This window comes from Mauremys reevesii, linkage group 14 (assembly GCF_016161935.1).
Source record: "Mauremys reevesii isolate NIE-2019 linkage group 14, ASM1616193v1, whole genome shotgun sequence".
In the NCBI taxonomy this organism is placed as follows: Eukaryota; Metazoa; Chordata; order Testudines; family Geoemydidae; genus Mauremys; species Mauremys reevesii.
Window position 1 is genome coordinate 10,150,824 of NC_052636.1, and position 17,901 is coordinate 10,168,724.

Genomic DNA, 17,901 nt, shown 5'->3' on the forward strand with positions numbered 1-17,901 from the left:
TGCTATTCCCATAGCTGAAGTTGTGTATCTTAGATCAATCCCCCCTCCTAGTGTAGACCTGTCGTTAGTTTTTCTCTTGAGTCTAATGCATTTGTATCACCTCTCTGCCTCCTGCTTCTTTGAAAAATTAGTGTGAAAATAGAGCACAGGTGGTTCTAATTCCTCAGCATCTTCCTGCTGGGGTTTCCCCTCCTCATTCTCACTCATGGTCCCATCACCCAATGGGAGACAGAGAGAATGAGACATAGGTCACACCCTGCACTTGAGAGAGAGGAAATCTGTGCCAGTACCTGGTTCCTAAACTGCAGCTACAGTTCCTACTCCGGGCGAATCCAAAGCCCGAGAGGTGCAGAGATCCAACCCCTTATTATCTTAGAAACGTTTTGTTCCCTTTTCTATTTTTTCGTCTGTTTCTTTTTATGAAGTTGGAGACCTCCCAGTCTTTCTATTTGATAGCCTTAAAACCCTGCCCTATGGAATGACAGAACGCATGCTCCTCACCTGTGCAAGCATTGCAAGGAATTGAGTGGTCAGATACATATTGTTCAGCGAGAGCTATTTGAATTCTTTTACTAATGTGTCTCTTAAGGTCTGTATGTATTTTGGGGCGAGAGGGCGAGGAGAAGTATTAGCTACAGAATAGTTTTCTCCTTAGTTTTCACTAATTAGCTTTGAGGTTGTGGGCTAAATGTCAGCAATGATTTGGTTTCGGTATTGAAATATTCAGCTGGGTAAATCTGGGTTGCACTGCCTGGGTCAGAATCTCTGATTGGGGTTTCGGCATCACTGAATGCGCACCTGCCTTCTTGGGTTGCTCTTTTAGGATTTATAGGGGTTGGTTTTTCTGCTGTATTAATCTGATGGTTGGACTAAATTGACGACTTGATTCCAACGCAATATCCTTGTTAACTCATTGATTTCCTGATTTGACCTGAACTTTATCACTGTGTTGTTTAACCCTTAGCTGAGTGGTGTCTATAGTCATTTAGCCTTAGTGACGTGCGCTCTTGGCTTTATTTGTTCATGTTAATAAAACAAGTAACTGGGAAGTTGAGTCATTTCTTTCAATAAGCAACGGGGGCTGGAACTTTTCTTTGTATATTTCCCTTTAATTCAATCTCCATTTTCTTCATTTCACACTGTTCTAAGTTAAGGAACGTGGAGCAACAAAAACTGACACACACCTGTTGCTGCCCCATTCTGTGCCCATCCAGCAGGAGCAGAGAACAAACCCCTCCTGGAGCCGGGATTGTCACACTGGACTGTAAATACAGACACGTGTTCCCAAGCTTTGCTGTCTTTCTCCAATCATGGCATAAGGGTGACACCCGCACCTACTTGTAATCATGCCTGGCAGGAAGGAGATCCCCATGTGCATTGCCTTGGGAGCAGGGGGATCTGGGAGACACTGGGGGGGCTATTTACCCAGAGCTCAGGAGCAATCTGCTCAGGGGTGATGCAGTAGAAAAGAGCTGGGTGCTGCTTTCCTCACTTATTTCTCCTTATTCCCTTTCAGTCTCTCCTCTTTCCCTTTCTTCCCCCTCCCCCACCCTCTGGCAGGGAGACTTGGTCACTTCCCTGCTCCCAGGTGCGCTCACACTCCCGTAGCTGGATTGGCCCCTGCGAGTGCTAATAGGAGCGAGAGCCTGGGTGCGGGTCAGTCCCTGCAGCGGCTCTGGGACACACAGGGGCAGGAGGAGGAGCAGAGATGGGGCTAGTTCCCACCTCAGACAGTCCCTGGCCTGGTGAGTACGGCAGCTGCAGCCTGGGTTGGGCTTGAAGGAGCCAGGAAGGGGCTGGAGCAGTGGGGGGCTGGTAGGAAGGAAGCAGGAAAAACAAGGAAAAGAGCCGTGGGGCAGCTCCTGGTGGCCGGGCTTTGTAAGGTACCAGACACTGCTGGTGCTGCTGCCTCCAGTGTGTGCTGGGAGCCCGGGCTGAGCTCCGGGCTGCTGCTGCGGCGCCAGAGGGGCTGCTCCAGGGACAGACTTTCACTGAAGCACTTTCTGTGCCCATCTGAGGTGGGGACTTTCTCCAGCTGGACCCAGTCCCAGGCTCTGCTGCCCCTGGCCAGGGGCCAGAGGGACCCCAGGGGCAGCCCTGGGTGGGCAGAAGAGAGACTCCACACACAGGTCCCAGAACCTGAGGGTCTCGCAGCCCTTGGGGATCTGCTTTTGGGTGGGGTCTGGACAGCGATGGAGCCCCTGCGTCATGCTGCCTCGGGTGTAGTGTGAGAAACTGCTGAGTGTAGGAATTTGCTACTTATGGTGCACTGAGCATGCTCACATGAACTGAGAATGCTCAGTAAATCTGCTGAAGCCACTTCCCTTCAACCTGCCCTTTCTCAGAATCAGGTTCTGCAGATTGCTATTTACAGGGTGTCATAAACGTATAGCTACAGGTAGCATAAAATACCCTGTAAAGGGTTAAAAAGCTCAGATAACCTGGTTAGCACATGACCAAAAGGACCAAAAAGGGAAGAAAATACTTTCAAATCTGTGGGGGAAGGTTTTTGTTTTCGTGTTCCTTTGTTCTCTCTGGGTCAGCGAGGAACCAGGGCATGGAAAATACATCTCCCTAAGCACATGGCATAGAAAAACCTTAGAGATCTGTCCATAGGCAGGTCCTTGCATAGTTTGCTGTGTCACAAGGCATATCTGCCTTTTCTCAGTGGGTCGATTGTAAAGCTGATGGTCCGTAATGGGTCATCAAGCAGGCTAGGCAGAACTGACACCAACTTGTCTGGCTGGGGTGTTCCCTGGAAGCAGAGCACAAGTTTGAAATACGGGCAGCATAGAGCCAATATTCATAACATCAACTACAAAAATGATACACAGTTAGAGATAGCATCATTATCAGCCAATCAGAACCTCCCTAGACCCCTTACACGACAAACTTTCTATAATATTGGCTGCAAATATAGAACAGTGGTCGCAACAGTGATCCATACAGTTACAGATTATGTCAATAATGTCACAGGAGATGACACGGCATCAGTGAGACTGATACTGGAATACTGCCTCCAGTTTTGGTGTCCTCATTTGAAAAAGCAACAAAGAATCCTGTGGCACCTTATAGACTAACAGACGTTTTGCAGCATGAGCTTTCGTGGGTGAATACCCACTTCTTCGGATGCAAGTGGTGGAAATTTCCAGGGGCAGGTTTATATATGCAAGCAAGAAGCAAGCTAGAGATAACGAGGTTAGTTCAATCAGGGAGGATGAGGCCCTGTTCTAGCAGTTGAGGTGTGAAAACCAAGGGAGGAGAAACTGGTTCTGTAATTGGCAAGCCATTCACAGTCTTTGTTTAATCCTGAGCTGATGGTGTCAAATTTGCAGATGAACTGGAGCTCAGCAGTAACTCACCAGTAACTGCACATCGCACCATAGTAACTCTAGCTCAGGAACCAACCCATGCAACAAACCTCGATGCCAACTCTGCCCACATATCTACACCAGCAACACCATCACAGGACCTAACCAGATCAGCCACACCATCACCGGTTCATTCACCTGCACGTCCACCAATGTAATATATGCCATCATATGCCAGCAATGCCCCTCTGCTATGTACATCGGCCAAACTGGACAGTCTCTAAGGAAAAGGATAAATGGACACAAATCAGATATTAGGAATGGCAATATACAAAAACCTGTAGGAGAACACTTCAACCTCCCTGGCCACACAATAGCAGATCTTAAGGTGGCCATCCGGCAGCAAAAAAACTTCAGGACCAGACTTCAAAGAGAAACTGCTGAGCTCCAGTTCATCTGCAAATTTGACACCATCAGCTCAGGATTAAACAAAGACTGTGAATGGCTTGCCAATTACAGAACCAGTTTCTCCTCCCTTGGTTTTCACACCTCATCCTCCCTGATTGAACTAACCTCGTTATCTCTAGCTTGCTTCTTGCTTGCATATATAAACCTGCCCCTGGAAATTTCCACCACTTGCATCCGAAGAAGTGGGTATTCACCCACGAAAGCTCATGCTGCAAAACGTCTGTTAGTCTATAAGGTGCCACAGGATTCTTTGTTGCTTTTACAGATCCAGACTAACACGGCTACCCCTCTGATACTTGACACTCATTTGAAAAAGATGTTGTGAAATTGGAGCTGGGGCAGCAAAGAGCCACCAAATGTTCTGAGGGCTGGAGAAAAATGCCCTCTAGTGAGCTGTTGAAAGAGCTCAACCTGCTTAGCTTCTCAAAAGAAGATTGAAAGGTGACTTCATTGAAGTGTTGAAGGGCCTTAATGGGGAGAAAAGATTGGGTATTAAAGGGCTTTTTAATCGAGCAGAGAAAGGCATAACAAGACCCCATGGCTGGAAGGTGAAAAGAGATAAATTCATGTTACAACTAAGGCACAAAGATTCAACAGCAAGGATGATTCACCACAGGAACAAGCTACCAAGGAAAGTGGTGGATTCGCCATCTCTTGATGTCATTTAATGAAGACTAGATGCCTTTCTGGAATGTGTTTGCCCCAAAAGTAGCTCTTGTGTCCTACAGGAGGCCTGTGATATGCAGGGGGTCAGATTAGATGCTCTAATGGTCTCTTCTGGCTGTAAAGTTGACTCATTTCTGAAAAACTGAGTGTAGCATTGGGAGCAGCATCTGATGTTTTCCTGTCTAGCCGGCTTGCTGCCTAGAACGAACGCTCCTTGAGTGGGGTGATCCCCAGGGAGTAGCTCAAACCTCCAAAGTACCTGGCCAGGGGCAGGACATTGGCACAGCAAGGGAGGGGTGTGGCAGTGACATCACAAAGGCCTTTTGCAGGACCTCAGCCTATTGGTCCAAGGTGGTGGGGAGGTGGTGACCTCACAGAGAGATGCTGACATCAGCCAGGCAGGACCGGGGCGAGGGGCCAGGGAGACCTCAGAGACCCCTGTGGCTTTGCTGCAGCAAATCTCCTTCTCCAGGTCTCTCTCTGAGGACTGAGAGAGTATTTGGGTTCACGGACGTGAGCGCCAGGAGCAACCTCTTTTGAGTTTTCTCCTTCCCTCTTAGTGATTTTACTAGAAAACAGCCGTCCCTGTTTAGAAGGTAAGAGCCTCCTCGAGGTTTGAAACCTGTTCAGTCTGATCCATGTGGTGACAGTTGAATTCTAGGCATGGAAAACACAAGCTTAAAGAGGCAGAAGTTTATGGCGCATCTGGGATTTTGTCCCTTAGAATCACCAGGGTCATTAGGGTTTGTCCTTTTTGTTTTACCTTTTCCTCCATCCATCCCTCCCTCCTTTCTCTTTGTCTCTTGCTTCTTTTTTCCTTTTCCTTTCTCCTGTTCCCCTCCCAACACCAGGAGAGGGAGGGGTGTGTGTGTGTGTGTGTGTGTGTGTGTGTGTGTGCGCGCGCGCGCGCTCGGCAGCTCCTACTGTGGGAGGTCCACCCAAAAATGTGGGGTTGAAATAGTGCTCAGGCAATCAGGGCTGGATTAACCTTTTGTGAGCCCTGACACCAAACATATCTGTGGGCCCCTATGTAGTCACTGTGGGCTCTGAGTATGGGCCTGGTGGGGCAGAGCCATTGGTGCCATAGCAAACCCGGTACTGAATCTCAGAGACATTTTTCATTTTGATCACACACCCCTACATGACTATATGCATTGCCATACACAGCTCCCTCAGCCCCCGGGTTTTCTCATTGAGCTGTGCACCCATGTGGGTTTACCAGTGTCCACAGTGAGCAGAACTTTCATAGTGATCAAGGAAACTCCCCACAGATTTATCTCCTTCCTCATTCAGACCTTCTCTAGCCATGTCTCCAGTACCCCCCATGTCACCAGTCACGGCATGTGGTCCTAGTCTCAGCTCAGAGTTCTAAAGCCAGCAGACACCTGATCAGTTCTGACAGATCCCTCCCTCAGCCCCCATCCTGCCATGTGAGCCAGCCACCTGCAAACACCATCTCCCCAAAGTCAGGACTTAGCCCTTGGGAATCTGAAGCCACCAGCCTCTCTCCCTCTGCTCCCATCTACATGCTAGTCTGCTACCTGGTCACCACCACCTCTCCCCATGCTTGTTTCCTTTCTACTTTGGAAATGCTCCCACCCAACTGGAAGCTCCCTCTGCCAGCCTGACCTGCTCCCTCTTTCCCTCCTCCCCCTGACATTCCTGTCCTACTGGGTGACCTGTTCCTTGAGGTGAACTCCAGTGTCTTTAGCTGCTCTAGCTTAATGGCCCCAGTAGTCACAGAGCCACCTGCAGCTTCTCTGGCTACAGCCATGGGGCCAGTTCCCAGAGGCCAGCCTTAGCCAGCTGCAGCTACTAGCCGCAGGAGGGGTGGCAATGCCAGGGCTGAGCGTGCTTGAACCTTGCAATGGCTGCACTAGGGACTCTAAATCCTCAGCCCTGGCCCTAGGCAGCTGCAGACTCTGGAGTTAGGCACTTCCCTCCTCTAGGCCATGGCTTTAAATACCTGCGATTCCCATCACCTGCAGCAGAGGCCACCAATTCCCACGCCCCCCTCAGCCAGCACCTAGTTGTGCAGAAAGTGCAGCCTGAGTGATTTTGGAGGCTGGGGTGGCAGGAGGTTCCCGTCCCTGAGCAGCAGCTCTGCAACAAGCTCACGTGCTTCCCAGTTGGGACATTAGCCATTACTGACAAGGCTTGTCTGTGTTCTTTTATTATCTCATTGTTAGGTGTGAGAAGTATGAACTGTTCAATAGGTTCAATTAGTTGGTTAATAAGATGTTTATGAAGTAAATCACTGGCTTTAAAATAAGATCCAATCTGGAGCATATGAACTATTGACCCCTGGACTCCAGCTCTGAGAGGGGACTTGTTTACCATCAGGGGACAGGCTCAAACCAGTCCAAACCGGTTTTTCCCGCCAAAACCAGCCCTCAGCGTTCCGTCTCCTCAGCACTTTTCCCGCCACAGAAGTGATATAAGGACGTGCTCAGCGCCTGCGCGGGGCCGTCCCCCTCCCCCAGCGACGGCCCCTCCACGGTCGGGTCTTCCCAGTGCTCCCGAGCCGGAGAGTGACGAGCCCCCTCGGTCCCGCCGTGAGACTGAGGAACAGGAGGCCTGTCACCCCCATTCCTGCCGTCCTGCATCCCTGGTGTCCAGCCTCCCACGGAGCCCCCGGGGAGTGAGAGACCCCGGGGGGGGGCACTGGGGGGAGCAGGAAAGTGACTCTGCCCCAGGGAACCTGGGAGAAGCCTCAGAGCCACCTCAGCCCCAGTGGGATTTGGGGGGCAGAGACTGGGGCCTGGCAGGGGGATCCCCTGTGGTGTAGGGGGAGATGGGGGGTGTCAGGCAGGGAGGGGAGAAGCTGGAGTTGTAGGAGGGGAAGGTCAGTGGGACGAGGGGGGGGGGTTGAAATGTCTCTGGGCAGCCAGGAAATTCCCGGGGGGGGAGTGGCGGGCGGGGGAAGGGGGAGGTGAGTTAATTGGATCCTGTCCCTGTTTGTGCCACTTGCCTCTCGCCCCCGATACAAATTCTCTCTAGTTCTGCCCCTTTTCTCGCTCAGTGTCTCACTCAGGGCTATAAAATCTGGGGCGATTTTCCCCCTTTCCCCTCCAATGAGCCGCTCTCCCGTCTCCCCCGATTTCCCCCGTTCTCCCCATGAGTCTCAAACATCAGTTTAAAATCTTCTCTAGTGAGGGGCATTTTCCCACCCATTTTATCTGCAGCGATTTGTCCTTGTTCAGGTGGGAAATTGTTGCCCTGAGTCATTCCCCAGCACATGGCTGCCCCTGGAGTGGGGGTGGGATGGCTCAGTGGTTGGAGCACTGGCCTGCTAAACCCAGGGCTGGGAGCTGACTCCTTGCGGGGGCCATTTGGGGATTTAGTTGGGGATTGGTCCTGCTTTGAGCAGGGGGTTGGACTAGACACCTCCTGAGGTCCCTTCCAGCCCTGATATTCTAGGAGATGCCAGTTCTCTGCCAGGGCAGGGAAGGGAGGCGCACGTGTCCCCCATGGGGACTGCCCAGACCCCAGTTTCCCAATCCCAGTTGCTGCCCCCTAACTACCAACACAGTTGCCCCCAACCATCAGTTGCCAGTCACCCGCCCGTCCCCCACTGCTGCCCCCTTCCTTTATCCAGGGACCTTCCAGCTCCCCCTCCCCCTCCCTTTTAATCAGCACCTCAAAGGGCTCCCTGCTGCCCATGGGAATGGTGGGGGTGGGGGGATCCATTACTTTGTGTTTATGTATTGGACAGTCGTATAAAATCCAGTCCAACAGTCCCCCTTTTCCACTAGTTCGTTAACAACAATATCAAATCCCCTCAGATCTTGATGTTTTTCTCTCATGTTATCAAATACACAGTTTGTGACACATTTGCTTTGCAAATCTCAAAGATTCATATAAAATAACCTAAACGTTTGCCCCACTGCTCTCTAGTTGTCTATTTCTAATTGAATATGCCCTGAGATTTTTCCCCTGTCTCTCTAATTATAAAATACTAACAAAATCTCAGATTTACACCTTTTCTCAGATTCTTGAACCTGGATATAAAATGTTTGCAAATGTTTCCCATTTCCTCTTTATTCATTTATCAAATATTGATGTGAAACGCTCAGATTTTGCCTCCTATCAACAACTGATATAAAATCCCTCTGATTTTCCACTTTCCTCTCTCTAATTTGCAAAATGGATCCAAAATCTCTCAGATTTCCACCCTTTCTCTTTCATTTCTGAACGTTGCTCTCAAAGCTCAGGTTTTGCCTCTCTCTATCTCATTATCAAATGTCAGTTAAAAATCCTCTCAGGTTTGGGGCTGTTCCCTGTGTTTCTAAATCCCAGCAACTTCTTCCTTCGAGGGAACCTGTTGCCCTGAGTTCTTCTCCATCCTGGATGTTGTAGGGAGTTAAATTGCCCAGAGATCATCTTTCCCGACTCCTTTGTGAATCATTTGGTCCCTCCTTTACCTCTGTTAAAATGTTTGCCAAAGAAAGAGACCAGCCAGATATTTAATACACATCAAAGCCAGAGGCCTCCCCCTGTTTGGGGGGTCAGTGGTTCCCAACCAGTTACAGAAGAGTTGGCTGGACCCTTTTCTCCAGCTGGCACGGGATGAGGAGGTCACTCTGAGTGCAGTGTGAGTTGAGAAGTATCCCAAACCCCATGGCAAATGGCGTTGGTGCTTCCCTCAGTGCTAAGATGCAGCCACCTCTGGGGTGGATCCAGGGTGGCCATTATTTGCTAGTGACAGGCATGGACATTTCTTATCTATTTTGTCCCTCCAGGCCTTCCATACTCCTGTTCAAGAGACATCCCCCAGGGCTCCCTCTGCCTGTGTGACTGGCCAGCAGGGGGCGGTGGTCACTTTCTATCCACTTCTCAGGCACTGTGAGGTAACAGTGTTGCTGGGTGGGGGTGGGGCTGTGTGGGGAGATAGCAGCTGAAGGGGGATTGTGGTGGGGGGAGGCCTCTGGGTGGCTGGGCAGGGGGTACCCTAGTGAGGTTGGTGGGTTCTGGAGATTTGGGGTTTCAGGGGGTGGGTGTGATGTGCCCAGCCCTGAGGCTGTGGGTCCTGGAGGTGGGTATCGCTGGGGGCCTGGTGGCTGCAGAACAGCCGGGGTGGGCGTCTCTTGGGGAGGCAGGACAGGGGGTTAGAGGGAGCCTGGTGCTGTGCCAGGGGCTCTGTCTGGGCTTCCCCCGCAGACTCCTGGGATCGCTGCCGTGCCCAGTGCACAGAGTGTGTGTGGGAGAATCCCCGGCGCTAGGCCAGGGGGTGCCCCTGTAAAGCATCAGGGGATCCCGCAGGGGGGAGGGGGTGCCAGGCAAAGGGCAGGGCAGATCCTGCTGGAGGGCGGGGGGGGACCGTAGGCAGGCAGTGAGGGACTGAGTTCCCAGTGGGGGTCCCTTTTGGGGGGTCTCTGGCTGTTGGGGTCTCTTGGTGGGGGGAACCCTTTGGGATTCCCAACCTGGCAATGAAGATCTGGTGGGGGTTCTCTGGCCGGTGGGGCTCTGAGGGGTATCTGAGGTCCCTGGCCAGGGACTCTGGGGGCTGGGTCCCAGGGAGTATCTGGGGGGGGGCTGGCTGGGGCTCTGGGGGCTGCTCCTGACCCCTCTTCTTCTTCATGATTAGCTTATGCCAGAATCCTGGCTCCAAGCACTGCCCGACATTCCCCGGCCAGGCCCAGTCACTGTGATAACTTTCTAGCCACTAATCAAACACTGTGAGGTGAAATCACAGATTTTTGCTTTTCTCCCCTCTTGAAAACTGCAGGAACTTCCGGTTCTGTTGGGAAAATGCCCCCCCCATCCCCAACATCCTTGTCCTATATCTGGGGGTGAGGGAGTTGGGAGGGGGGTCAGCACTGCCACACGATCGTCTCTTCCACAGCGTTCTCGACTCATTCTTTCTGAACTCTGGTTTCATTGAGACCAATGTTAATCCGGAGTCACTGTATGGAAAAACAAGGAGTGACTCTGGATGGACAGTGGGGTGAATGAGATCAGCAATTCTCCCTGTGAGGAGGGGCTCTCATTAGCTGCTCTCCCCAGAGAGCTAAAGGAGGGAAGCTGCTCAAACGCTCTGTAACCTCTCTGCTCAGGATACTGGGGTTCAGCTTCCTGGGTCAGACGCTGCAGCCTCTGTTGTGATCGGGGAGACCAGGCTTAGCAGCTGCTGCTCCCCCAGCGGGGTTCTGTGCGGGGATGTGACCTGAATTCAAGCTGCTTCTCTGCCTGGCCCAGGGGATGACTTTCTCCAGCTGGTCCTAGCCCCTAGGGCAGCCCTGGGCCCTGTTAATACTAAATTCTGAGCCAGAGTCTCCAGGTAACTGAAAGACCTCAGGGAAAGTGCTGGGGTCTGGCAAGAAAGTGACTCTGCACAAACAGCCCCTCCCCATTTCTCCTCCCAGTAGCAATTGCCAGGAGAAAATCCAGCCATGGGAGAGCAAAGCCCCCAGGAATGGGACTTTCCCAGCCAGAGGGGCAGGGAGAGAGGACAGGGGAAGGAGAGACTGAAAGGGGCAGTGGTAGAAATGACACATGTATTGCTGCATCCCTGGGCAGAACCACTTTCCAGTGAACAAAACAAGGATCAGACAGAGGAAAAGCCAGTGAAAAGCCAGTTCCTGACTCCATATTCCCCCTGCTGGGGTGTAGCTGCCATGGAGTCAGCGTCCGAGGGAATCCCCCACAGTGACTCCTTTGGTTCTGCTCTTTTCTAGCTTTGTGTTCATAGACTTTGTTAGGGGATGAGGGGAGGGACAAGGGAAGTTAAAAATGTGTCTGGGCTTAGCCTGGCATTAGGGGCCAGGTCTACATTGTAATAAACAGATTGAGCATTTCCCAGCATGGCAGAATCTAGGGTGTCTGTCTGCAGGGAAAGGGCCTGGGGGAATTCTGATGTGAAATGAACTAAAACCTGTTCTGAGATGCCCACAACTGCCTGCCTCCCCCAGACAGGCTGCAGAATGGCGTCCATGTTTTGCTCCAGGTCATCCCAGCCTGCCGTGGGACAGGGAAGAGAAATGACTGCAGTGGAGCCAACTCAGGTAGAGATTATCAGGGGGTTGCTGGTGGGTTCCTGCTGGAGGAGAGGGAGAGCAAATACACTGGAGATGGGAAGGTTTGCACAGTCTGGTTTGGAGGTTGGAGCGGGGCAGGAGATGCACAGGGTGGGGAAAGCAGGAGGCCAGGGTGTAGCAAACCTGCTGGGAGTTATTTAATAAGTGGCCTAGATTCTAGGAACAGATCCAGGAGGTTCGGAGGTGGAAATGCCCTAATTTGTGAAGAAAGAAAATAGCCCACCTACATGGAGCTAGTCAAACTGACCAGACTCCCAGTGCTGGAGCCTGAGCTCACTAACCAGCGGCTGCTGTGAGATATGAAGGGGGCACCCCTGAGTCAGGCTCATTGGAGCTGCCTCTCCCTTCATATCCCGCTCCTCACAATGAGGAAGTTATTCGGCTTCCTACCAGGGAGCTGTCCCTGAACCTTGCTAGGGGCTCCATCTCCTGTATCAGTCGGTGGCCAGTAGGTGTGTGATGGATCTGCTGGGAGAGACAAGGGGCTCTCTCTTCGTCTCCTCACCCTGGTATTTGCTGGATACGCTGAGCGGGGTGGGGGTTGGACTCTGTTGACTACGATCCACCCAGAGCTTCCATTTGATTGGCTCCTCTCTGCCACAAATAATGGGGCTGTGAATGGGGAAAGAGGTCCTGAGTGTTGGACTCTTGCTCTTTCAGGGGCCGGTGACCTTCGAGGAGGTGGCTGTGCATTTCACCAGGGAAGAGTGGGCTCTGCTGGACCCCGCTCAGAGAGCCCTCTACTGGGATGTCATGCAGCAGAACTATGAAAATGTGACCTCGCTGGGTAAGGATTCCTGTTCCCTCTGTTCTTGGAAGGGGAAATGAAGAGTGAAGGTTCATGCCACCCCCACAACGCCACCTCTACTCTGTCCTGTTTCAGCATCACCCCAATATGCCAGTGACACACACACACTACCAGAGACCCTCCCAAGCTGCAGAACACTTTTTGGGAACAGAGCACAGGAGCAGTATCACACAGTGCCAAATATCTCCTCTTTACTCAAGTAAAACTGGGGGTTAGGTCCAGCATAATGAATAGAAGCTTCCTACCCCCGGCCTTCTCTCAAACCCTGAGCCTTCTCTACCCAAACCAGAATGGGCTTGGTATGTAACAAGCAGGTGGCTGGAGTCAGAGCTGCTGGTCCAGGGTGACTTATCACACAGACACTCGGTGCGGCCTTGAATGCTGGCTGGGGATATCCAGACAGGGGAGCTCCAGCAGCAGAACACTGAATCTCACCCAGGATTACACACAACTCCTCACTGGTCTGGATTGCAATGGAATGTAAATGTCTTCACACCTTCCCTCTGCAGGAGAATGGCTGTTTGATCAGCTGTTTGCCTTGCTATCTCTGAGGAACTGCTCTGTAGGTGTTCCCCAGAATTGTAACTTTTTCAGTAATATCATACTGTAAAATCTCATAACTTTACATACAGTGTTACTACACATTTTAACAGGAGGATAATATTCAGTAGGTTATGTGTTTTGAAATGATACCTCACAAGCCATACTGTGTACAAAATTGATCATAATTTTCTAGAAGCGTGAACACAGGGGTATAGACTGACACAGTGTCTGTGTGTGTGTTCCCAGCAGATATGTGGGTATTTCAATCCCTCATAAGCATAGTGTTCAGCATCTTCAAGGCCCTGGGGAACTGGTCCTGGGAATTCACTGGTTTACCAAGTGTGACACTGTATGGAATTGTGAGACACTTTGGTATTAATAATAATAATATAATCTGATAAAATTGCAATGAATTGTGCTAGATATGCCATGTAAGGTGTCAGTGAAAATGTTATGATTTGCCAAGTATGATAATTTTGTTTCTACGTTTGTATCACCTTTGTATTGTGAGTTATAGATATGTAGGGTAAATCTGTATTTCCAGATTTGTGCAGTGTTTCTGGGTGACACCCCCAGACATATTGGCATCAACACTGCCTAGCCTGTTTGATGGCCCATTGAGGGTCATCATCTGTACAATGAGCCCATGGAAAGGACCAAGGGGATACACCTATTGCGTCAGCAAGACATGCCGGGGTATGCCTGTGTAATGAGAACTCCAAGGCTTTTCCATGCCACATGCTGTGAAGCTTGTGTTTGGGACACAGGAAGTACAGGCCACATGGCAAAAGGAATATAAAGGGCAGCTGCATCATCTCCATTTTGTCTTCAATCCCCCTTTCTACATCTGGAGCAACTTCTCTACAAACTGAACCCTGGAACAAAGGACTGAATGACCCATCCAAGCTATGGATATGTTCCAGACAGACTTTCAAGCCAGCAACTCACCAATACTGCTAAGAACCTGATATATCCATTTTGGAATGTATCTGACTGCGTTCCCATTTAACTTCTTTCTGTCTTTTGTTTAAACCTTTAGTTTAGATGCTAAAGGATTGGCTGGAAGGATGGAATTTTGGGTAATATCCAAACCTATACTGACCTGGTGATGTGGCTGACCCTTTGGGGTCAGAGGAACACTTTGATTATGTGAGCAGAGTTTTTAAATAACCTCTCACTGTACTGGACCTCGCTGCTGATTAGGAGTCAGAGAACAGGGATGCAATAAAGGGGGCCGTGTGATTTCTTTTTTCAGCTTCTCGATAACCCGTGTGGGGGATCAGAAGCACAGTTGGTGACTGGTCGGTGAGTTTAACTTCAGTGTTAACCATCAGTTTTGGGAGCATCTGCTCTCCCTTTTTCAGCCTGCCCTGATCTTGGCATTTTCAGTGAGAACTGCCCCTGGCCCACCAGGTCACACTAAGCACTGAAGTTAAATTAATAGAATGTTTGTTTTTTTATGATCAAGTCTTATGAAATCAACTGAACTCCTTTGTTTTCTTTCATCTGAGCAGGGTTTCTAGTTTTCCAACTTGATGTGATCTCCCAGCTGGAACAAGGGGAAGAGCCATGGGTCCCAGACCTCCAGGGTTCAGAGGAAAGAGAGATCCTGAGACCTCCCTGCACAGGTGAGGAAACATTAAACCACCTCAGAATCTGTAAGTGCCTGAAGGAAACATCTGGAATGCCCAACAAAGCCCTTGGGGAGGTCTCTCAGTTCATTATTGTCCCTAGCAGGGGTCATATCCTCAGGGTAAATATAGTTCATGGCTTCCTATAGATCCTAGCAGACACCAGGCAGTAGCTTGCTCCCTTCCCCCTGCGTATTTGGAAGGAATGCGAAGGCTGAATTCATCCCCCTCCTCTCTCCTATTTGGGGGAAGAGTTTGGGGGAGTTCAGCTCCTGATTTTTATTTGACCTGTCTTCAGCACTTGTTTTTGTTTGGTCTTCCCCTTTCCATCCCTGTTTGATGTTTCTGTCTCTATCACAGCAGGTGATGCAATGGCATGTGAGAAAGAGGAGCAGAATTCTCAGCCTGAAAATGTTGAGCCAGTGGGTAAAAACAGAGCATTATCTCAAAGATGGAAAAGGAATGTGTCCAGGAGTCATGAGCAGGGAAAATCCTGGGAGATTCAGCACAGACCAAAAACAGATCAAGGAAACCAGCCAGGAAAGAAAGTGGATAAATTTATTTCCTGTTGGGGAACTCAGAAGGTCCTCATGGAAACCACAACACAGCAGGATATCCTCAGGCGAAAGAGAAAAAATACATGCAGTGAGTGTGGAAAAACCTTCTCTCACAGCTCAGCCCTTTCTGTACATCAGAGAATCCACACAGGGGAGAGGCCCTATGAATGCACTGAGTGCGGGAAAACCTTTAATCGCAGTTCGCACCTTATTAGTCATCAAACAATCCACAGAGGAGAGAGGCCCTTTGAATGCCGTGAGTGTGGGAAATGCTTCACTAGCAGCTCAAACCTTTCTCAACATCAGAGAATCCACACAGGGGAGAGGCCCTTTGAATGCCCTGAGTGTGGGAAATGCTTCACTAGCAGCTCAAACCTCTCTAAACATCAGAGAATCCACACAGGGGAAAGGCCCTTTGAATGCAGTGAGTGTGGGAAAAGCTTCACTCAAAGATCAGACCTTTCTAGACATCAGAGAATCCACACAGGGGACAGGCCTTATGAATGCGCTGAGTGCGGGAAAACCTTCAATCGCAGTTCGCACCTTATTAGGCATCAAACAATCCACGGAGGAGAGAGCTCCTAGGAATGCTGTGAGTGTGGAAAATGCTTCACTAGCAGCTCAAACCTTAGATTTAATTTACCCTGGTTCCTCAACTGTTGCTACAGCTCTACTACCCATCAGTCCAAAGACTGAGAGAAATGGAGAGTTCCAACCATTATCCTTTTAGTATCTTATTGTTCCTCTCTCTGTTTTTTGTGCTGGCCTTTCTATTCTATCACTTTCTGCCTTTGTTTAGTTGGTAACAGTTGGTTTCCATCACTCACGTTTGTTTGTTTAAATCTCTATCCGTTGTGAAATAATTTTTTTGCTTGTTCGATAACTGTACTCAGGTGCTGTGTGAGATACAGTAGCAATGGTCCACAGTAAAACTAGTAACCTGGGATACTTGGGCAAGAGAGGATCTGGGATTTCACCAGGGATCTGGTGATCCGGGCTGGACCCCAAAGGGGGACACATTGAAGGAACTCAAGGGTTAAGGTGGCTGCTGTAGCTCAGAGGAGGGTCCCTGAGTTCCAGCAGGCTGGTGAGTTTGGTCACTAACATCCAGCTGCCAAATGCAAAACTCCCTCTTCCTTGTGGCAGGTGGCAACAAGGAGACTCACAGTCCTCAGCACCCTGAGAAGAGTCACAATGTGTCTCTGTGTTGATCCACCTGTCAAATCCGCACAGGGAAAGCTCCCGATAGCACAAAACTCTGCCCTGTGAAATCATGGAACATGTGCTCTTTGCTCTGTGAAAGCATGTAAAGAATCCAAGCGCTGGAGGACAGGGTTTGGGTCCAGAGTGACCTAGACAAATTGGAGGATTGGGCCAAAAGAAATCTGAGGAGGTTCCAGAAGGAGAAGTGCAGAGTCCTGCACTTAGGACGGAAGAATCCTATGCACTGCCACAGCCTGGGGACTGACTGAGTGAGGGGGGTTTGATAGCAGCCTTCAAGTACCTGAAAGAGCAGCAGTGTGGGCTTTCTCCTGGCCACTTTTGCTGGGCTGGGCAGGCAGCCTGGAGGCCTTTCTAGAAAAGCATTGGGAACGGAGTTAGAAAAACCAATGTGAAGACCAGAACCTCAGGTTTAGACTCATTTATTTATAATATTAAATCTTCAATTCTAGTGTCACAGTCAATACAATTGCTTCAGCCTGATAGTTGCCCAAAGGGAACTTAACGTCTCTCAAGGGAGTGGAGAGAAAACACTTTTCAGAGTCCAAGAGAGACAAGGCGGGTGAGGGTAAGAGCTTGCAGAGGACCAACCTCTGTTGGTGAAAGAGACAAGCTGTGGAGCTAACCCAGCACCCTTCTTCAGTTCTGTGTAGCCTGGAAGGTCGTCTCTTCCATAACCAGCAGTTAGAACATAAGAACAGCCACACTGAGTCAGACCAGTTCATCTAGCCCACTCTCCCGAAAGTGGCCAATGCCCGGCGCCCCAGAGGACCCCTGGGACCAACATGGATACACCACCACCACAAACAAGGTTAAAAGTCAATCCACATGGGAGAAGCATCTTGTGTTTCCATGGGCGGTAGGTTTGTAGAAATTTTGGTGGTGCCCAGAACCTGCCCAAACTCCGCCCCCCACCTGCCCAAGGTTCTGGGAGGGAGTTTGGGGTGTGGCTGGGGATGAGAGGTTTGGGGTGTAGGAGGGGCTCAGGGCTATAGCAGAGGGTTGGGGTGTGGGGTGATGGCTGTGTGGTGGGGCTGGGGATGAGGGGTTCATGATGCAGGAGGGGGCTCAGGGTTGGGGCAGACGGTTAGGGTGCAGTGGGATGAGGGCTCTGGCTGGGGCTGGGAATGATGGGTTTGGGGTGTGGGAGAGGCTCAGTGCTAGAGCAGAGGGTAGGGGTGTGGGGGGTGAGGGATCTGTCTGAGGCTGGGGGGTTTGGGGTGTTGGAGAGGCTCAGGGCTGGGGCAGAGGGTTAGGGTGCAGGGGGATGAGGGCTGTGTCTGGGATGGGGATAAGGTGTTTGGGGTGTGGGAGGGCTCAGGACTAGGGCAGAGGGTTGGGGTTCAGGGGTGTGTGAGGGCTCTATCTGGGGCTGGAGATGAGGGGTTTGTGGTGTTGGAGGGGGCTCAGGGCTGGGGCAGAAGGTTGGGATGTGCGGGGGGATGAGGACTCTGGCTGGAACTGGGGATGGGAGGTTTGGGGTGTGGGAGGAGCTCAGGGCTGGGGCAGAGGGTTGGGGTGTGTGTGGGGGAATGAAGGCTCTGGCTGGGACTGGGGATGGGAGGTTTGGGGTGAGCTCAGGGCTCAGGCAGAGGGTTGGGGTGTGCGGGGGGTTGAGGACTCTGGCTGGGACTGGGGGGGTGAGGGTTGGGGTGTGGG

The 17,901-nt window shown here is 50.8% G+C and overlaps 1 protein-coding gene across 1 annotated transcript in view; it reads left to right on the top strand.

Moving 5' to 3' along the window:
• LOC120381410 (zinc finger protein 850-like) overlaps positions 1–11,153 on the top strand; it is a 91,648-nt gene extending 80,495 nt beyond the window's left edge. Inside the window, exon 6 of the mRNA XM_039499599.1 lies at positions 11,123–11,153. Within this exon, the coding sequence (XP_039355533.1) occupies positions 11,123–11,153 (31 nt within the window). The remainder of the gene's footprint in view (positions 1–11,122) is intronic.
• The last annotated feature ends 6,748 nt before the right edge of the window (positions 11,154–17,901 follow it).